Source organism: Plectrocnemia conspersa, unplaced genomic scaffold (genome assembly GCF_051122295.1).
Source record: "Plectrocnemia conspersa isolate PC_06_02 unplaced genomic scaffold, ASM5112229v1 ptg000010l, whole genome shotgun sequence".
NCBI classification, from domain to species: domain Eukaryota; kingdom Metazoa; phylum Arthropoda; class Insecta; order Trichoptera; family Polycentropodidae; genus Plectrocnemia; species Plectrocnemia conspersa.
Genome location: NW_028277174.1, coordinates 23665995 through 23689859, shown reverse-complemented (window position 1 = coordinate 23689859; position 23865 = coordinate 23665995). Strand labels below are relative to the sequence as shown.

General features: G+C 30.8%; 2 protein-coding genes across 2 annotated transcripts in view; one reads left to right on the top strand and one right to left on the bottom strand.

Annotated features, from left to right (window-relative positions):
- The window catches only part of LOC148231087 (ribosome biogenesis protein BRX1 homolog), a 224610-nt gene extending 203461 nt beyond the window's left edge, over positions 1-21149 (top strand). Inside the window, exons 2-7 of the mRNA XM_088195861.1 lie at positions 6753-6926; positions 17628-17873; positions 19286-19562; positions 19799-20082; positions 20307-20544; positions 20879-21149. Coding sequence (XP_088051987.1) covers positions 17748-17873; positions 19286-19562; positions 19799-20082; positions 20307-20544; positions 20879-21093 — 1140 coding nt within the window. The 5' untranslated portion in view covers positions 6753-6926; positions 17628-17747 and the 3' untranslated portion in view covers positions 21094-21149. The remainder of the gene's footprint in view (positions 1-6752; positions 6927-17627; positions 17874-19285; positions 19563-19798; positions 20083-20306; positions 20545-20878) is intronic.
- LOC148231082 (junctional adhesion molecule 2A-like) overlaps positions 1-23865 on the bottom strand; it is a 314013-nt gene that overhangs the window by 109044 nt on the left and 181104 nt on the right. The gene's annotated exons all lie outside the window — the stretch shown is intronic.

Here is a 23865-nt window from a genome sequence, read left to right as displayed (position 1 = left end):
GAAATATTTTTTAAAGAAAAACATTTTATTGTGGTACTTAAAAACGTCGTTATCTCATTTAATTGTTTTGTTTTAAATAGTCTTAAAAAACATTTAATTAAATCAAAGACAAAATTTATACCAGTCTGTCTTATGCCTGCACTACACTTTCTGGAAGTTGGCCAAGGTTGGCCAAGAACGGCGAATATAGTGGGTTAATTCGGTCGAGTTCGGTTCTGCCCGCTCTAAAATCTCTCGGAAGTTGTCTGAGGTTACCAGAACGGGAGGTTAAGTGGGAGTAATTCAGTCACTTTGGCCAGCTTCGAGAGCTTCCGAACATTGTCAGCAAACGGACCGAAGTCGGAGCTGCTCTTACGAGCGCGAGCGGTGAGATACTTCCCCTTTCGCTCTCTAGCGTGTTAAGTGACGAGAGTGACAGAGATAATGATTTAGTGTTTCGCAAACTGAGATAGAATGAGTAACTCGGTTCAATTTCAGTATGCGCGTAAGAGTCCTATGGTCAATACGCATGTAGAGCGCTGCATCGTGGTCACGTGGTCAAGATTATCGGGGACTTCAACAGACTCTTACTAACATCTTTGAATATTTTAGGGTAGCAAATGAGATTAATTATAATTTAGATAGTATATTCTTCTAACAGATATCGTTATTATATAATTTTTTTCATATAAAATTAAATAATTAAAAAATAATTTGTGGTACATACTTGATTTTGTTAAAGAAAAAGCGTTTCGTATATCCTTCTGTATTTTCCTAGATCGGCTTATATTAATGTCACACCATAACGAATTCTTATTTAGAATCTATGGCGACAAATTCTAGGATAGTCACAGATGTGGTGTTTGTATTCTGAAGTATCATTTTTATGCCTTATGGCATTTTGCAAAAGCCGACAAAGATTTTGCGTAGATTGAATATTTATTACCGAAAAGTTTTCATTGATATTGTATTGGTGAGTGCCCACACAAACTTTTATAATTATCAGTAGCGTAATTTGAATAATATGACAATTTAAAAATTGCGATTATTTGGCACATTATTTGGCACAGCAGCCGCCGTGGGTACGTCATTCACGCCCGCCGTCCGGACGGCATATGAAATTTGTGGCAGTGTGGGCGCTACTCGGAATCGGCGACCTCGGCCGACTTTAATTGAACTTCGGCTCGGACAACTTCCAGAAAGTGTAGTACAAGCATAATATAAATTGAAAAAAAGTTAGTGAAATAAAATATTAAATAATTATTCATGATCAACTGTCGGACTTATACTTGCTAAAAATTTTAGTCAGTGATTCTGTTACATGGTTACCTAAAAATATTGCGATTATTTGGCATTTTTTTCGATCGCGCGCAAATATGCCGGCTGTACGTGACAGAAGCCGCCGTCCCCACGGCATATGAAATTTGCGACAGTGTGGTCGCTTACTCGAAGTCGTAGATCTCGGCCGACTTCAGTTGTAACTTCGGTTTGGACAACTTCCAGAGAGTGTACTGCAGGCATTACATTCAGATTTATTTATACATAATTTATGACGAAAGTGATGAAGTCTTGAAAATTAGATCAAATAGACGTTTTATAGGAACAGCGAGACTAACTTCGCAACCCTTCAAAATTAAATTGGGAATCAAATCAGGCCCAGAAGAACGCTCCGTATTTAATATTTGAGTGCTAAATTATCTCTATGGTCAGTACAGAATACTATGTGTAAAAAATAAGAAGCGACTGAATAGATGATAAACAGAACATATTTTGCAGAGACAAATATATTTTTAGATTATTTCTGGCCAATACACACGACAGTTGAACTCTTTGAAAAGATAAATCTATTAAGCAGATAGAAAATACATTTTTATTTCAAATTATATTTTATTTAAAAACACGACATTTTTTCTTATTTAAAGCAGAAAATTTAGGAACAAAAGCCAACAATGGCTTTAAAATTTAATGTAATATTATATAAGTATAATTATAAATACCAAGAGAAAGTCCTAACCATAATTAAGATTAAGAGGAGTGGCACCAATAAACTTTCAGCAGAACTACGGCTGGAATTTTACACGTTATCAAAAGTTCATTATTTAATGAACAACATAGTTTCGGCAGGTATGAGCATATTATATAAGGAAGATATATACATAGTCTATAATCATATTATTAATAATTTAATTCATAAATACATTGGCATATGAGTAATTATTATTATATTAAAAATATCTTGTGCACAAGTACAAGATTAACTTCAAAGTACAATACCGCGTTTGAAAGCGTGAATAATTTACCGTTACGTATTACAATTATTTTTGAAACGACTTTATGTAAGATTTCATAAAAGTATGTGTATATATATATGTGTATGATAAACGGTTGTATGCGTAGTCATAGGGTTGATACGTGACATTGACGTGAAATATGAAACGAGCGTTGTAATGAAGAAGCCGCATTGCACAAATGAAATTTTCCGTTTATCTATCTCTGACTGAGTCAGATTTAGCGGTAGTCCGGGTAGATTTATAAATGAACAAAAAATATATTCTCTTTCAGATGCATACTGGCTTGTCGTTTATATATGTTCCTATAATAACGACTATGGTAATTGGATAAGTGTTTGTTTTTCATTGGCTTTTTAATTAAAATGTATTATGTTCCGTTTTACACAGGGTTTCATTTAATAAGAAATGTGTTTTTAAAATTAATTTTTATGACGCTGACAGTGTATTTTTATCAGAGTTGATTTAATATTCTCTTTGTGTTATATAATATAACATGTTTATTAAAGATAATTACTTTTACAAATGGAATAGACAATTTTTTAAAAAACATTATTATTTTGAATGATATTTTTTATAGTAATTTATCATAAATTAAAATGTTGTATTTACGAAGCCACCCAAATAGTGCATTTAAACATCGGGTTAGAGTTTCTGGAAATACGAGTAAATTAAAATAAACAATTATATAGAAATTTAATATGTGCCTGTCCTTGCATAGCTGAAGAAATTATTTTATTGCACCTAGCAGGAGAATCCCTGCAATATCCCAGCATTTATGGCCATGTTGGTCTTGGGCTTCGTATCGTATGTGCTATTGGATCTGATCAGCAAAATATTTTAGAGCATCAGTTCGAAAAATGCACCGTAAAACTAAGTACTTTTTCAAGCTTATCTATTATGGCTGACACTCTGACCACATGATTGCTCGGGAGGGAGTCCTGTAATGTATTGCGTAATCCGTATATTTTCTGCAACTCTTTAAGTGGCAGATAAATAAGCCAACCATTGAGATGTAATATCACATCCACCATTTAAAGCGGCAGTGAAAGATCACACGCTACGTTTTAAATAATTTGTTCATTTATTAAATAAAAAACTTTATCTACAGTCAATTTTTGAGAAATATAAAACTAAGAGCCACGCGTTCTGCTTTGGTAATATTATATACTTAATAATAAATATTCATTGTAATAAGGGCATAAAAACATTTACATTTATGGGTTGATAACTTTTATATATTCTACAATCCTTAAATTGAAAAAAATATTCGAGTCTCGTTTCATCAAATTTGTTAATAAAAATTAATAAAATAGCGTTCACCAAAAAATCTATTTTAGGTGGGCTGTATAAGTAGCATATAAATAAAATAATATTAATTGCTGAAAAAGCTTTGTATTATAGATACTTCTAAAACAACATGCACATTACTGTACAAATGTATTTAAGTCGCTTTCAGAAGTTAATAAGCATAATTTCAATTGAAAAAGTTGAAAGTTGAAAAAACTTTCAACGCAATTTAATTTAAGTTTAACTTTGTTTATTTATAAGTTTGCATTCATGTCTAAAATGTATTAACATTGATAATGTGCCCTTTGGTTTAAACATACTTCTCCTTACTTTCTAAGAGTTTTATATTATACATATTTTTTTTTATTTTAAATTTTAATGATAAATATCAAATAAAAATGCATTAATAACTATTTTTTAATAATAGTATCATAGATTAAACCTTTAACCTAGATTAGTACATACTTGTTTATGCCATTTCCAAGCACGTTATCTCCACCCCAGTCAATTAACAATCTCAAATTATTATTTTAATAGTTCTTGGTAGCGCGATAAGATTGTTCTCGTTCGGATGCTGCACCCGAGTGCTCGCTCTCGTTTGCGTATTGTGCGGTATCGGTTTTAATTTACCCCTTTCCACTTGATTTGTAGCGGCAATGCGCGCTTTTGAAAAATAATTAGATTGATTTGTTTTAGGATCAATCGGAACCGAATCCAATTATGGGCATAAACAATAACAGGTTTTCATTATTCAACCGGGTATTTGTTTACGCCGGTTTCGGATTCATTTCGTTTGCATGAATCCGCGTCGCCGCGAATATAAAACATCCTGGGGTGGTCGGTGCCAATAAGGGGTGGTTCACACCCCCGCGTAAACCCATCGGCTGTTATTCAAAAATATTCATTTTTCACTCGCACAATCCGTCGATGTACATACAATCAATCACTGATGAGATCGAGACGACTTTTCCAAAGAGAAGATATGCATTGGTAAACATGTCGCCCAATGTACCAAAATCGTACAATACAAGGATCATATATAGTTGATACAGGTTTGAGAGTGATTAGTTATTTTGTGCTTAAGAAATGTTAGAAACAATTCTCAAAATGCCGAGTAAAATCCCGACAGACTAAATTACCGACATTCCAAATATCAACTGCAAAATTTCCAAGAAATTAAAATTCCGACTAGGTAAAATACATAAAATCAATATCCTGACAGAACAACGTAATACCATAAAAAATATGTACAACTTCTAGTGTCTGATGCCAATTTCGAAACAATTATAAAGAAACTAGCTAGCGAGTGTGCGATAACCGGACCCTCAACGTTTTGAGTTTTAAATATTATTTTTTAATCTATATTTTAATTTATTGGTTTAAATTAGACATAATATACAATATTAAGGATTTTCAATGATAGTCGAAAGGGTTCAATCTATAAAAAACTACTTAATATTTTCAATTCACTTGAAAATAGGTTTACAACTTAGCTAAATATTTTCAGAAGAGGACATTTTATATTATTTAAAACAATATTTGTAACTTGATAAAACTAAATATTGTATATAATTTAAAACTAGGTTCAGAACTTAGCTATGTAATAATAAAACTAAACATTGTACAGTAAAATCTCTGAAAAAAAAGAATCGTTATACTGAAAATTCGTTACATTGAATGTAAGAAAGATATTATATTTTTATTTTATTTTTAATTAGTTTATTACTACAGCATCAAAATAACCTCTTATAAGATTGTCAGATGAATGTTTTTCGGGGACAAATTGAAGATTCGTTAAACTGGGAATTTCGTTATTTCGGTATTCGTTACGAAGAGATTTCACTGTAATAATTTTTTAAATAGGTTTGTAACTTAACTAAATATTAATAAAACAAAAAAATACTAAAATCTTTTTAACATAAAAAATAATATTAAAACGTAACATTTTGTATCGTTTAGAAGTAGGTTTATAGTTTAAATAAATAATGCAGTTACACCCCGCTCAAAAATATGTCTGATATTAAAAAATATTTTGCTACACCTTACTGACGCTACAACACAATCGATCAACTATAGTTGGTGCAATGTGAGCGATTATAAGTCATTGATTGTGCTTTAGCGTATTTTAAGTGTTTGAGTGCCCATTTTAACGCTGCATATAACACGATTTTATCATAAATTTAAATTTTAGTAATAATATCATCATTTTTTAGTTACACCATAAGTTACTTTGTAATTTAAAAAGTATGTTTATATGTTTTATGTGTAAATATACTAATTAGAAAGAAACAATGAACTAAAAATAGCAAGCATCTAATCTGTTACTTTAGATCAAAAGTGGACAGTAAGCGCAATATGCGCTTTAAAAATAATAATAATTATGAGACCTTTATTTTTTTTATCAAAAAATAAGGGGGAGCTGGCGTGCCAGCAAAACAAAAATATTTGTTCTGCTGGCGTTAAGCGTTTACTATATATATATATTACACGATCACGATTAAAACGTACCTGGTTTATTCGCAATTCGTCAGATCTAGCGAATATGTGCATTAAATCAGAAGCAACGATAATTTTTATGTAATGTAAAAGAAAAACTCACTTTTTAGCCTCGGAGCTCGGCGACAGGAATTCAAAATTTGAAGATTGTTTCATGATTGTTTATCTAGTTGAATCAATGTATTATTATAATCCTTACACATATTATGTATATATTTCATTTTGATAGTTATAAAATACCTAGTTAATTTGCAATCCGAATATTTATATTCAGTCAAATCGAACAAGCACATACCAAAATAATGAAAATTATTATCGCATAACAAAATTATTGACACTGTTGTCACGGAAATGTCGGCCATCTTGTTTTATATTTAAATGCTTATTTTTCATTGGTCGACAATTAAAGAATACATGTATGTATAATATATAAGCAATTAATGATAAATAACAAGTGAAAAAATATACATATGTATGTAATAAATTTGCTAATGTAAAACAACAGTTTGTTGCTGGAACATCGCTTTTTTATATCGTTACCAACTTATGAAATTTTGTACATGTCAAGAAATAAAGAACGTTTTCATCATATTACGTTTTTTACTACCAAAAAGCAAAAACGCATCGTAAAGATGGAGAAAAAGCGCTGTATATGGAGTCGATGTTGTAGATAATTCAAAAGGAAAATTTTGGTTTCAGTGATGCATCTTGTCCCGGACTACCTATCACCGCAGACTTGGATAAAATCAAGACCATGATTAATGATGGCTGCCTGTTACCGACACATAATATTGGTGGGGAACTAAACGTTACTGGTACTACGTTTCGAGACATTTACCAAAATTTGCGATAGTCAAGAAGCAATTTTATTTTGTAAGTAAAATATTATTTTGTTATAAAACAAATTTATACAAATATTAAAAAGTTGTTCATCACTGCTAAAATTTTACAAAACATGTAATAGTTTTAAATCTGCTAAATCAACAGCTGCATTTAGAGCAGTTCGTTAGTAAAGAAACAAGGCATTTCGATTAACACTTAAAATTCAATGCAGGTTTTTTAACCGGTTCTACGAATTACGATCAGCAAACATTTCGTTTTGATTTTCTCAAATATTTGTCGGTCAAAAAAAAAATTAAAAACGCAAGGATCAGTGATTTAAGAATGAGTCTTTAGCAAGAATTCGTTTGCTACAATATTAAAATGGAACAACAATCAATGTTTTCATGTAAATTCTAAATAAGTCAAACAATAAATACTTTTTCCAAATACGAGAAAAGCGTAAATGTTAATTAAACATGCGTTAAATATTTTAATTAAAATGAATAATATCCTATATAATAAATTCATAATGTAATGACTATACATTCGTATGCTTTAATAAATGTTATACCATTTTTAATTAAAAACTATAATTGAATATGTAATAACATATTCATACAAATCGAATGTGTAATAACATATTTTACAATATATACTGTAGTAAATAAATACATACTTTATGTCTAAATTTCTTGAACAATTCAGATCAATTTTCCTTTTTTGCGAAATGAGAAACACTACACATAAAGAAGGCCATTTTTGTATCGTTTATTATGAGTTGCTACCATCAAAGTTACGAGTTACTATTGATTCCACTAAGTGCTGCTCATAATCGACTTGAACAATGAAATGAGACTTGAAATGAGACTTTGCACCTTTAGACTAAAATATGTTAAAACTTTAAAGAATTGTATAAATTTACCAGATATAAAGTCCTTTTAAATCGACTTGAATCAGTTTTTTACTAAATAATGTAAGAACATCTTTAATGTAGGAAAATTACTAAAAATATGTTAAAATGCTATTGACAAAATTGACACATTAAAATAGCACACTAAATTGACAACTGCGTTATTTTAGTACATTTAGACGCCATTAAAGTAAATTTAAAATAAACAATTATATGAAAAACATTGTTTTGTATATGTTAATTGTACCCTTATTTTACTTATAATAAAAAAAAATATTGTAATATTATTAAACCCAACTTAGACTTATCCAAATACGCTATTTATTCGCGAAGCCTAAAAAATTTAGTGTAAATCACTTAAAACGGTTCAAACCTCATTAAAGTATTGTTAAAATAAATAATTTAATTGTACCTTTATTCTATTTATAATTTAGAATGTTTAATATTGTATTATAATTAAACTCTACTAAGATTTTTTAAGAAGCCTGATAAAATTAGGTATATATACGCTTTATTATTGTTGTTCGTTATAATTTACTGACCTTAAAAAGGTTAAATCAATAATATTATTGGACTTATATTTGATCATTTTGATCGTCGTAGCTCTGCTGGTGCAATCGTCTCAGAATGCTAAGTTTTGAGTTAGCATGTGCTTATATATTGTAACTAAAGCGAGTATAAAAATACTCCCCAAATTCAGAACTGATAATTTATTTTATTTCAATTACAATCAGTGTTTTATTTTATTTTTATTTTATAAATAATTATTATTCAATACAACACCAGTGGCGTAGCTATGGGATGGGCGGAGGGGGCGAGCCGCCCCGGGTGGCACTTGCTTGGGAGCGGTATATTCGCGATAGGATCGTCTAATGTGGTTCTTAACCTTGAATGCACTAAAACATATTTAAATCCACGAATAACAAGAGCTAAATAATAACCAATTTAATATTTAAAAAAATGCTGATTTTATGACCCTGCAAAAAATGTATGGGGGGGCGTCAATTTTAACGGCACATACCCTAGCTACGCCACTGCATACAATGAACGGTTACTAATGTAATATCCTTTTCTATGCAACTCATTTATTTTTGGTGCATAAATACTTATAATAATATTAAATTAGATCCGACATTCGATGGACTTGAGCAAGATTAACGAAGCACTTGACATTTATTGTTGTTATCTTGGCACACATTGAATGATAATTATACCATCTGAGCATAAAAGCCTGCTATCGCGTTTCGAGAACACTAATGGAAACTTTCCAAGTTTCGAGTGCCTTTAGGTTATTCAACCGACTTATTTATATGAGAATGCATTCGCTATGAATCGTACTATTAGGTAGAAATGAATAAAACAGTATTTATAAGATTAAACATAAATTAAAAATATTCATATGTGTGTATGGAATATATTACAACATAACTTACGGTGCGTGGTTAAATGAATACATCACGCCGAAAATATAACGTGTCGTTATAAATATTAATCGCTGCCAATTATTACAATCCGTAAATCATTATTTTTTTGGCGAGAATTAAAAATGGATGTTGTGTGATATGTACATGTATGTATAACCAACGTTCGTTTAAACTCAGGTTTGGAGTCACACGTCGGTTGTCGTTCGTGATATGCGTGCTGTGCGAGCAACGATCGATCTATCGTGATAGAACCATTAATACTATGGTTTAATTTGAAATATCGCTACGTTAAACACAATATTAAACTTGGAAAGGGTGGATATATTTTTAACTTTTAAAACCTTCATTAATTTGCATAATCAACGTCGGTAAGAACGCCCAACGGCACGCGAGTCACGTTCGATTTGTACAGTTAGTTTGGTTCCAAAAAAATAAGAAATAAATGTTTATATAATTATGATTAAGATGAAAATAAAAATATAAGTATAGTTTAGTAAAATAATGAAAATCTTTATTACGTATTGATTCCGAGTTTTTTTACATCCATATAAACTGCCCTCTGAGATATAATGTAATTGGGTTAATAATAAACTGCTTTTCTCTCTGTCATTCTGTAGATTAACTTTCGGATTTTGCTTGTTCCTCTAATGACATAAATCGTCAAGAGAATTGTAAGCAATTTGTAGACAATTTGTGAGCAATAATACATTCATTATGGGCACTAAATATAATATTTTTATATTTATTGATACCAATGCTTGACATGCGCGTCTATTATTTACCAAATTATAAATATTTTTTACATTACTACAGCTGATATTCCAACCGTACATATGTTAGATTAAAGAAAACCATTTTGTTTACTGACCATCCCTAAGAATGTCAACATCAAACCATATAATATAGTATTTAAAATTCTCATTTAAAATTCAAGGTCCTCCATTTTTGTCCAAGTACTTCTCTTTCGCAAACAAATAACGATAGGGATTTTATTTTTGCTTTAGCATGTTAATTCTCTTGCGTACCAGTATTCGTCGTCGTGCTACGACAGGGATTTTTATTTTAATATTTTCCATAAAAAATCGCTCTTTTACCAAGCTCATCCTTACATAAAATTATCGGAAAAATAGCTACACAAAGTATTGAAAACCATTAATTAGCGTTATTAAAAGAATTACTTTTATTTTTTCTTCTCTTCATTTGACCAAGCTTCCTTAAAGAAACCTTGTAAAATATGTAATATTTGATTACATTTATTTATTTAGATTAAATTAAAATCATCGCAGCCTTACAGGTTACCCCAATGCGTCACGGTGGTCGAAAACAACGATTGTATTATTTAATACACGGAAATATATATATACATAATTAAAATACACAAAAAATAATATTAACATTAAACATGTCAATGTGTAATGCCAGCGTATTAAGGAGCCGGATAGGCGAGTCGGCAAGTGCGGACGTCCTAGCCCCAACGGCCATCAAAAGAGGGCGCGATCGTGATTCTCGAGTACCTTCTGGAACTTAACAGCTGGATTGTCGACAGCATCCTTCAGTAATTTGAAGAAATGTTTAGCGACATACAACTTTCTGCGAGAACTCAGCGAATCGTATCCCAACGCTCCTAAAATAAAGGTGCTGGGATATAAGATCGGATAATAACCAAATATCCTTTTGAAAAGGTATCTTAAAAACCTTTTTTGAATTTTTTCTACTAAAATGGTTATTCGGGGATTCCAAATTATAGATCCCGATTCAAGAATGCTACGAGCAAAAGTGTCATAGAGGTCGCGAATGACTGACGGATCATCAAAGTGAAAGACGTTTCTCATAACAAAGCCGAGCATCTTAAAAGATTTATCACAGACGTCGTGTACGTGTAGAGATAACCTCCACTAGCTCTCAAAAGTGATTCTGAGCTCTTTTGTGGAAGTTCTCTAATTAAAATGTCCCCACCAAGATCGTAGGAATAAACTGATGGCGAACGGGATCAAGTAAATTGTACTGTATGGTACTTTCCGACACTAAAGGACAAACGGTTAACGGAATCCCATCTCCATAGAGTCTAAATCACTCTGTAGAAAGAATGAGTCTGCAACAGATGGAAAAAAATTGTACAATTTTAACATCTGCGTTTTTTTTAATAATAAACTACAAATCACTACCGTTTTTAATTTGTATCTTATCAAAAAACATTTGAGTTCAATATATAGCTAATAGAACCTATTCGCCAATTATTAAATAAAATCTAGACCCAAAATAAAAGGTATGTATTACAGCGTTATTGTGTCGCGTAAAACCTATTTATTCGATCATTTCTATACTTTTAATGAAAATTCCCATAAGCAGACGGTCACAAATGATTTGCGAAAAAGATCTTCCGTTTGGCGCACGGCTTTTCGAGCACAAGAAACGAGCGCAAGCACGAAGAAGAAAAAAACGATCCAATTCGGGATTGCAATCGAAAACAAGTAGAGAGCGGGACAAAGGGTAAATTGCCTTTGTGGGAAAGACAAATATTTCACTTGGAGGCCAGAGAGAGAGAGAGGCCGTTCAAAGGGCCGGCACGCTTCAAGAAAAGTAAATATTGGGTCGCAGAAACAAATTGTTGTTGAATTACGACCCTGCGAATAAGCTTCGAAAATAAATGTCCACTTTATTATTTCATTACGGGACATTTTTCCCCGTTTTCCACCGTTCGTGTTCAATGGGAAGGTTTTTTACTTTATACCACCCCTTAAAATCCCCCTGGATCAAATCGACGGTCGCTAATGTCAACTGAAAGAATCTTTCATTGCGACCATGCGTGAATTCAATCGAAAAGGAATGAGGGGAAAAATTAACAAATTTATTTTCATGATTGTCATGTAGATATATTTACTTTTATTATTTTTTAATTACACGCAATTGTGATCAGAGAAAATTGAATAAAAACGCAAAAAACGACAGTAAAATTATGTACTGTTTAAAGAGATGCTTGAAATTTTTCAAAAATTATGTAGATATGCACAAATAAATTCATGGAAGCTGTGAAAGCACAGGACTTTTATTTAAGACGTTTTACTTTATATTTTTATAAATTAAATTAAATATTGAATTTGTAAATATATATTTTTTTATTTAAAATAAATTAAGAACATTGTGACCATATGACCAAGTTATACCAATGTGTCAAAATGATCAAAAACAATACATATAATATCTAATATTTTTTTCGCAGTTTCTAGACTTAAGTCTCTCACCTGCTTGACGAGGATTGGTGTCTGTGTGTGTTAACACGCATCACCTTTTAATTATTATTTTATTTATTAAAGTTTAAGAAATATTAACTGGAATTAATCAAACAAATCAGCTATTAAGCCATTTGCATGATTTTGTATTCGTTCGCGGTGTCTATTATTAAGCCTTTCGAAATGATTTTTAAGTGTGTCTATTTTTAGATCCTGATGCAACATCGAATTGCGAACATACCAAGGAGCGTTTGCTGCGATTCTCAATGAAATATTCTGCTGGGCTTGTAATTTTTGAGGGTATTTGCGAGTATTTATAATGTATCCCCACACAGGGGATGCATAAGACATTGCGGGTCTGATTATTGCTTTATAAATTAGCAGTTTATTTTTTATACTTAGTTTACTTTTGCGGCAAAGAAGGGGGTAAAGCTTAGCTCTTGTGTATTTAACTCGATGAATTAGAGTGTCTATGTGTGGTTTCCACGAAAGTTTAGAGTCTAAGGTAAGACCTAAGTATTTGGCCTTATTATGCCATTCTATCGGTTTATTATACATTTTAATTTTGGCTAAATTTTCTATAGCAAAGGCTTTTTTTCTTCTAAGAGAGACATAAAAACAACAATACATAAAAAATATAATATATGTAAGATAAAAATAATACATGTAGGAAAGAGAAATTAAAAATCATATTATAATCAAGTAATACGAACCAAACCATCTCCTTGTAGCTGACATTAAACAGATTAATGTGCAATGCCAGTGTATTAATGAGTTGGATAGCGACAGCCATACGCGAGTCGTCTAGTCCTGGCTCTAATGGACATCAAAAGAGGACGCGATCGTGATTCTCTAAGACGTTCCAGAACCCTAAACTAAAATTTCACAAAAATAGTTAATAAAATAGAAAATAAATTAAAATATAAAATAGTTAATAATACTGTCAATAACATCCTTCAGTAATTTAAAGAAATGCATAGCGACTTACAACTATCTGCGAGAACTCGGTGAATTGTATCATAATGCTCATTAAAAAAGGCGCTGGTATACAAGAAGCGTCTGATCTATAGCTATTTATGCACAACTTGTCACCCTTTTTGTTCATTTCCAAAGATCAGTAAGTGATGACGTCATGAGAATCAGATGAAAAGTAATTTATTTAAGAATTATAGCTTTCAATTATTTGGTTAAAATGGTAAACACACATAACCTTTATTAAATATGTACAAATCATGATTGTTCCAAACAATTAATTAATAAATTATTACATGTATTTTAATCCAAAAAATTATCAAAAGCACTATTATTGCTAAATAATAATTAGGACAATCTACTATAAAGGGATTACTATCCCATTCAGTCCTGAAACAGCGAGTGAAAAATAATTAAATATTTACAGAAATGTTCATATAGAGACATCTATGGTTGAGGATAAAAACATGTTTAACTAAATTATCTAATCCTTTAATGTTAAATTGTATTATTTACTTGGTAATTTATTAATATTAATGTTACATAATGTATATTATATTTTTTTCAAATAAAATTAGTATAAAGTGATTTTATAATAAACACAATATAACGACGCCTTACTATATTATATTTTTAAATATGTTTTATAATATAAGTATGCTTATATACTACATATATAATACATTAAGTGAATATACATTTATTGTTAAAGAATAATAAAGATCAATCGGAAATTCGATTTCTGTCGAATCAAAACATAAACCAAATTTTCATTTTGAACAATGTTTGAAACTTCATATATTTCTTTGAATACGCCCTACGAAAAGTCAATATAAAAATTCTGGCAATCGACAATTTACATTTTATTATATACAAACAATTATATTTTTTAGGCTAATGAACCTGAAAGACTACCTAGAACTTAATTGTAAGCCTGTACTGTATCATATTTTTTGATATAAGGCAAAGTTATTTGATTATAAATTTTAATTAAATGTGAACAATTTTAAAATCACCTATTATTTATGTAATTACTTGTAAATATACTAGTGCTACGCTCATAACATCCAGTTGCTTCCAAAGATCAGGTTAAACTCTGGATTTCGGATATCGCAGCTGGACCAAAGTTAACGTGAAGAGAGAAGCAGCGGTTGATGCTTAGCAAAACTCTGTTTGGTGCGAGTTCCTATGACCTCTCGTGTGTCCAAAATCAGGAGTAATTGTTCTTGATACAAGTTCTTCTCGGAAGTGTATGAAGTGAACTATACATGCACTTATAAACGCTTGGTAAAATAAAGGGATTTCATTGCTTTGGCTGCTATACAAATTGCGATGATTTTGTATGCAATTATGTTTATTTTTATAATATTTTTAATAAGAGTTGTTGCGTGATTATTAGCGTTTTAACATGTAGATATTTGGCTATACTGCACTTGCCATTCTGAGTTTTTTCTTTCTTTTTCACGATGCCTTCGACTGCTGTAACATATTATGATGTCGCTAATAACTGTGCCTGACCTTGTCGAAAAAAGTCAAAAAACTTTTTTATCTAGTTGTACATTTGCTAGTGTGACATACATGTATTACTGTACTGAACCTTTAATATGTCGATAACTTACATTTGGTTTTGAGCCTTTTATCACACAAAAACGAATAACAGACTGTAACTATTTTAGGCTACTGCTGTGCGTTGGTGTTGCATGCTTACATATCAAGCTATTTTCAATTTCTACAACTGCTAATTTAAACAACTGTTTGTTTTCACTAGACCCTTTCTCTTATAAAAAATTAAAACACTGTTACTCTATTATATCAACAAAAAAAAATATATGTATACAGAACCTTTAAGCATATAAACGAAATAATTATTCATCATTCAATGTGATATAAATTAGGCCAGCGCCATGCAATCCACAACATAGAAATAAAATCGCATAAACTCATGTGCCAAAATGAAATATCGCCGCGAATCACGTGACCTCTGGCACAAAATGGCAGCTCGCGTTTTTTCGAGCATCAATCAAGCTTTGTAATGTTCCGGTTGCATAATATCTGTGCTATAATAGTTATCGTCAAAAATGAGAAAACCCTCGTAATCTATCACGATACGCTTTAAAAAAAAGCTCCACGAGACACGTTTAGTGTCGTTCATCATTTACACCCAATTAGCATTGTTTGAAAATGCAGCAGAGCGTATTTCAATTTTATAAACGGCCTGCCAAAATAATGAAAACAACCCCAAACCTCTGACACATATTTATTTGATAGATACTACTGTAATTTTGTATCACTTGTATTAAAAATTAATATCGCGTCAGATGAAAAATCAACGAAGAGTATATGGAATAGTATGTTTTAACTAAGCTTTATATTGCATATTATAAATTTATTTACATTGCATAAGTAAATTGCAAAATTATAAAGTTAATCCCAAATATTAAGTATAGATCTAATCCTAAATATTGTAGTATTAAATTTTATAATAAAACTTTAAAATCCGTCCAATCGATTATAACGCATCATATTAATATTGTTATACTTTATGAAATCATTTTTATACAAATGGCTTTCAAAATATCACTGTTTGCAGTATCAAGAAGGCCAAGTCATATCGCCAATATAATATATATAGAATATCGCCAAGTCATATTTGGCGATATTCGCCAAATATGACACTGTCTTCTCACATCTTCGTCGATCATAAAAACACGTTTTTTCTAACTGTATGATGACGAAAGCCTTCTAAAAATAAATTTATAAATTGTTTCAATGCTTATCCACCTTTCTTTCTATAGTGTTCATGTGAAGATACTTATTCTCTAGACGCCTGGAATGCCATGGTTTTTAAGCCATATTCTGAAACAGTGAACTTCGGATCGTCAACTAGAGATAGTGTGCCGCTTGACTCGAGGAACTGTGGGGCTTGTTCTTTGTAAACTTGCTCAGTAAATCACGATAACCACGATAATTACTAGAATGATCGTGACAATAGCGTAATAGAAACAATACTATAATTGAAAGACCACCACAATATACCTCGTAATGTTCAGATAAAAAAGAATTCTTTTGATATAAATGATCAAATAAACAACATGTCGTAATTATCCACGAAATGCAGAGAAAAAATATATTATTTAGTGCATGACGTTTGCACAAACAATACGCCATCGGGCGACAAAAAGCATCGTTAACATTCAACCCGTTGCATGATTCGACCTTCAAAATGTCCATAAAGCAAATTTCACTCAAAAGGCGGGACTCTAGAAAAACATTTATTCATTACATTACATCACATCAGTAGACATCCATTACACATATGTTATTTTTTTTTATTTAAATACCGTGCTTTATTTCATTTTAACCCTTTCACCACGTTTGACAGCTTTGTATCATAGTTGTTTTCTATATGTTAAGGTTGAATTGCTTGAACGGGATATTAAAACCTTTATCTAACGACGTCCCTTGAGTTTTGCATAAAAACATTTGTAAATATATTTAAATTAGATATTGTAGGGGGCCGATTTATATTTCTATATTTTCATTTAGATTTCATTATGGCTAAAACTTGGCGGCACACTGGTAACACTGGTGTAACAGATTTTTCTTTACTGGCAATCTTCGATGCGTTCGTACGCGCGCGCCCCGTATATTGTATATTCTTAAATGTAACTTCATATCACAATAAAACACTACTGCAGCGGCTCAATCTGTGCTTATTGCTCCCCGTTACCAAAATATTTTTCAAATAATTATTTGTGTTTATAATTTTCGCCACGGTGGCGCTGTCATCGTTATCATAGAATTGTATGGAGTGCGCGAGTAAATCACCGACTTGTATGGCAGAGCATTTTTTACAATTTACACTAAATGTTCGAAACATATTCTTACTTTTATAAAAAATAAAAAACTTTAGCTTTACATAAATCAACATGTTCATTATATTTTATGAAGTAACAGGGTAAATTTATGTATAAAAAACTCATATCTAAATTCATTAAAAACAACTTTGCTCACGGATTTGTATAGATTTTTTGTTAAGTGTTAATGAAATATTCATTAATATTCCCCTTTTTATAATTTATAAATTTATTACCATTATAGCAGAAAATATGTTTTAATAATAATAATACATTCCTCTAAGGTAAATAAATTAAACACCTAACTGTTTTTCTTGTTCCAATTTTTTTATTTATTTTTTATTTATTACTACTGGCAGCACTTACGGCATTCTGGCAAACATCCGCGTGGTTTTGACACGCCAGTAGCGGGTTAACCTCACCATCGACCGGCGATTCAGTATTTGTGGACATTATAGACACAAATAAAATCGTCAAAAATGGGTAAACCCAAGATGATTAAACCCAAAATTAAGAAAAACAAAAAGAAAGCTCCAGCTCCTGTAGAGAAACCTGTGGTGCTTCCACCAGCGGCGCGTTCTTCAGACGACCCCCCTCCAAAACAGGTAAACATTTTATACACTTAAATGTAATAATAACCACGTGAAATCAAGTCTTCAACGATTGGATACATCGGTATAACGATAATATTAGTTTGAACACTTGTTTTTGTACTTGTTTGGAATCTAACCTAAAATTTTGGCACATGCTTGATTTGTTTGTTTATTACTTTGAAGATAGATTATTGAATAAGCATCTCAGTCTAATTGGTATGAATTTACTGTATGGATATTTAATCAATATATTTTTGATAAAATAGACTGCTATTTCAAATGATTTATAAGCTCATAATGGTTACACATGTTGCTACTACTAGTACATGAATTATGGTTTTCTATATACATGTAAATAACCCATAGAAATATAATTTATTTATTTTAAATAATACAATTTAAAAAGTATTAGTCTTATCTTAAATACCAGGGATACTTACGAAGCCATAGGAGTTTTTCACCATAATGACTGTGTTTTTTGCAGGAAGAAATTAACTTTTTGACACTCTTCGAAGAACTTTGTTCTGTTTATCCAATTATTCATTTCTAATACACTGGAAATGCTTGTGCTATAGTGTTTTATATAATAGTAATAACACATTGTTTGCGGAACACGTAAAATTACATTTTTTGTTGACTGGTGATTGACGTCGGGGTAACGTATTTATACGGGTTATTTTTATGACTGATTTCATTTCTCTCCGTTAGATCACAGTTCACACTACACAAAGCTCTTCTATATTATTTTTTCTGTATACGATTAATTGTAATAAAAACCAATATAGTTTTAGTTATATATTTTTTGTCAAATAATGAACTATTTTTTTATTTCACATGGTCAAAATCTTAAAACAGATCGTATTTATGCCAGATTTTTAATGGGCTATTTTTAAAAACTATTCTTCTCTAAGAAACTCCAGCTGGAATTCTACACGGTGCCAATAGTTCATTATGGAAGCAATGAAGTATATATGAAGAAGCATATATGTTAATGGTTCATATATTAATCTGTAGTTCTAAACCATATCAAGGAATTTTTTGCATCAATCATTGAAAGACATGTGTTTTTTTATTGAAATTACTAGAAATGTGTTCTGCTTTGTATTTTTAGAAAAATCTGATTGATTGATTATTATTTAACCTCCGAAATATTCCTTTAAGCGTTAAGATCTTTATAGATAGTAAATAAACTAACATACCATATCGAATCTTTAATATTATGTATAACTTTGTTTTAGCACATGACAAAGAAAACACTTATTTATTTATTTTTTACTAACAACCCACTTGCATTGCACTCGTCATAATATCTAAATCTGAAAGTTGTTTTATCATTTATATAACTTTTAATAGTTATTTATTGCATAATATTACATATTATAATTTCAAAAATTTTAACTGATAAAGAAATTATTTATTTCCAGGACAAATGGATCAACAGACAACGCGTTTTAGTATTCTCATCACGTGGAATAAATCATCGTCATCGACACTTGATGGAAGACATCAAAAGATTAATGCCACATCACAAACCAGAATCGAAGATGGAGAGAAACAAAAACTTATTTGTTGTGAACGAAATGTGTGAAATGAAGAATTGCAACAAAGCAATGATGTTCGAGGGTCGTAAGAAGCAAGATTTATACGTATGGTTTTCAAACGTGCCCGATGGACCGTCAGCTAAATTTTTAGTCGAAAATTGTAAGTATTATAAATATCAAATAAATCATGTGAATAAATAATGCACAACAATTCGAATGAGTATATATCCAAAAAATAGTATATCACTCAAAATGTTAATGCAAAATTAAATTCAAGGAATTCGCTAGCACTGCCTTTAAATATTGTCGGCAGGGTTTGATAGTAGACCTGGAAACATTTATTTTTGTGACATTCTCAAATTCCTTATTTAATTATCTGTGATGTATTGATTTCAGTATATACAATGGGAGAATTAAAGTTCACCGGAAACTGCCTGACTGGATCACGGCCGTTGTTATCCTTCGATCCGAGCTTTAAAAATATACCGCATTTATCTTTGATGAAACAACTATTGTCGCAGATTTTCGGCGTTCCAAAACATCACCCTAGAAGTCAACCGTTCTTCGATCATGTCTACTCTTTCACATATATAGACAACAGAATATGGTTTAGGAACTATCAGATACTCACAGAAGACGGAGCTTTAGCAGAGATCGGTCCAAGATTTGTCTTAAATCCGGTAAGATTTGTTATAATAAATAACGCACAACAAATCTATTGAGTTTATATCAAATAATTGATATGATACTCCTATCTGTTGATGCTAGATTAAATTCGAGGAATTCGCTAGCACTGCCTTTGAATATTGTCGGCAGGGTTTGATAGTAGACCTGGATACATTTCTAATCATTTTTCAGTTATTATTTTTTTTTTGTTAATGTATATATTTTATTATTAATTCAGGTTAAAATATTTTCTGGATCGTTCGGAGGAACCACTTTATGGGAAAATGAGGACTATATAACACCATCTCGTTATCGACAATCATTGTCTAAGAAATCGTCGATTAAGTATATTAATAAAATACAACAAAAAGCTGAATATGAAGCGTCAAAACCTGAGACTGCTTATCCGGAGATAGATAACTTTAGTTTATTCCAACAAGATGATGTAATGGAGAAGGCCATGGAAGTTATTGAAGGTATTGATTGTTTCAAGTTTACTACTTCATTTTTATGAGTACCATCGATGAATATCTTAATTATTAATTTATTTATTTATTCAAAAAAAGTTGATGTGTACGATTATTTTCCAAGATATGTTTTATGAATAATTTGTTAGTCTGAGAGATTAGTAGTAGAGCCAAATGATATTAAACTATAAATCCGTAAGTAATGTGAAAATGAAAGATTGCAATTTAGATTTCAGGCTATTTACTGATACTTAATAAAGTTTTAAATATCTATATTATTTTTCAATGAGTAGTTTTTTTCCACATTTGAAACAATTGATCAAAATCATTTTTATTTTTACAGACGATCAGAGAAAGGATCAGGAAGCAGAAAATAAGAAGCAATTTGTAAAAAAAGTCAAGAAGATCAAGTTAAAAATTAAAAAGAAGCAGAAACCGCAAGTTGAAGCTAAACCTAAAAAGAGTTTTGCCATAAAAAGAAAGCAATTCAAAACAAAACATAATAAACTTGCTAAAAAGGGTAAAGGTACAAAAAAAGGCAAAAAGACTAAAGCATAATTTATATGAATTGTATTATTTTAAACTTAGGATTAATAAATATTTTTATTATTAAATTTTTTTTTATTAGAAAGTCATTCGATAACAGATGAAACCAGTATTTTAATGATGTACATATGTATGTCAGTGTTTTGTCTGCAATACTGTATAAAACTATCATAGCCAAAATTCGATGGTTTAGTATTCCTTTTCAACATGTTATACGATAATAAAAAATGACAAATTGGTACTATTTTTTCCACTTATTTACAATGCCGATGTGTTCGCTACACTGAACATTATTACATTGTTCTTTTTTTCATTTTGTTTCCTGAATACACAATCATTTTATTGCTAACGCACCATTAAATCCTATCAAGCAATGGATGTGTTTATGACTGTCCATAAGGCTAACAATTTGTTCATTCTCATCCAATCTGCTTCAATTAAGTTGATACGTGTACCGTTTCAGAGCTCCATATTATAATTATATCAGTACCCACTCCATCTAAAACAGACGACTTTTTATGAATCAAACCGGTTCTACGCTTTGTTATACTTTTTTTACAATTCATTCCTATGATGCTAATCAAGTTTCATGGCGATCTCGCAATGATGATTTTCAAAAAATGTTTTTAAATCAAGGTGAGTGGGAAATAATGTATTTGTCACACTGTTATTGGTTTAAATGTGTCATTGTTGACTTTACAGATGTATTAAACATTTATTTATATTATACCATCAGTGAAAGATTTTTTTGAATAATAACAAATATGATGTAACAATTGTTTATAAATCATTTTTTGTGTACGCATGAAATATATAAGAATATTTACATGTATAACTGAAAATAAGTATTACACTTTTTTAATATCCAAAATCAATGAAATTTGTATGACTCATTCATCCAAAATTATGAAGAGCCTTTATAAAGTGAAATTAATTTGTCGTATTAGTGCCAAAGCTTTGAATTTCACATTGGAACTTGTAGATGTTTCATTTCATGCAGCTGGATTTAGTAAAACTATGTGATCCAAACAAAGGAAAGCAAAAATCGTCATCGATAGTTTTCTGGTTCTCTGTTTAAGAGTGTTTAAATATTATTTTGTGTGTTATGCTCTCAAATCAATTATAAAAACTAAATATGCATAATGAAACAGTGGTATGAGATTTTTCCGTTAAACTAAAATTTGGAGGTTCGAACCTTATACGGACCCTCAGTTACTTGTAGACTAAATCTTAGATAAAAGTGGCAAATCAAGCTAAATCGTAGCTTAGGTAGCTCATCAGAGTATTTGTATAAAACAAACTTATAAAAATATGCAGCCACAACTAAGTCTAAAAACGATATTTGTACGGACCATTCAAAACAAAATTTATTGTGGACTGACATGGTTAAAATAATTTTAGAATGCCCTTGTTAATGATTCGCCAAAACAAAAAAACTGTTTCCCTTAGCAGATATCGAAACCCACTCCTCTGTTTTACGCAAACATTTAGCATAATACAATGCATATATAAATACTAATAATTAAGATTGAATTTCAGTGCCAACCAAATCATCCATGATTGGTAAAGAAAAGGGCAGACCGGAGAGTTACTATTCTTTCATTTCTATAATTATATAAGGTGCTGCTAAAGGATAATCACTATTTTAAGATAGCTGCCCATTTCACAGTAACAGAAACCTACAATAATTTGTTGCATGTTTTATGAAAACATTCAATGCAATGCACACAAGTCTTATAAGTATCAACAAAATTTTAGTATCGCCTAAAGCATAGGTGGGTAATATCAGGCCGTATACGGCCCCGCAAGCTCATTTGGGTTGGTCCGCTGCAGATAGGACTCAAAATTCAATAAATCTACGAATTTACAAAAATATGTTTTATGTTAAACAATGATATTTAATTATTGAATGATATATTTTTTTAATTATCCTTGACTATTAACACTTCATGCATGACCAGAAGCTCATGCCTAGGTGCGTTTTTTCCTTTTCTACGAGAGACTGTGGAATATTTGCCATCGATAAAAAATAACAGCCCTTTTATTTTAGTTGAGAATTTTAAATGGCCCGCAGATGATTTTATAAATATCCAAGTGGCCCTTGGCATAGAAAAGGTTCCCCACCCCTGGCCAAAATATACATTATTTCTCTTTCAGTATATAAACAGCTAACTAAATCCCTTATTACTCCTCACTTCAGTTCCAATTTGGAAATATATGATATGTCAAATCAACCTGTTAAGAGCTGACAGCGATATTGAAGTGCTGAAGTCTCCACTTCGATCGTTGGATTTGGTTCGGTCATGCCATCACATCAAGTCGCCAAGAGTTAACTCGAGCTTCGGAACGATTACACGACGCAGAGTCACAGCACGAATATATAAAACTAAATATAAATTAATCACACATTTTTTTTTACAATCGGTATATCAACTGTTGTGTAATGTGATAAAATATATAATCTTTGTAATTTAAACTTGATGCGACTCTGTGCCCTTGCGCTTAATACACCTACCTTGTAATGGCAATATATAGGACAACATCTTCCTAAATAAATGTAACTTTTTAGCAATTTTTTTCAATTGTTGTCAAAATATTTAATAAAATCCAAAACTATAGTTCACTCTTCTGTAATGTCCTGTTCAACTATTCAGGAAGAATGGACTAACTGGATCAACTTCTGAAATTGAATAGACTAAATTTCGTTACAAATAGCTACCAATATTTTTATGAACGGTATTAATGCCATAACTTCACATAATCCTACCACGTTTTCCAGTATAA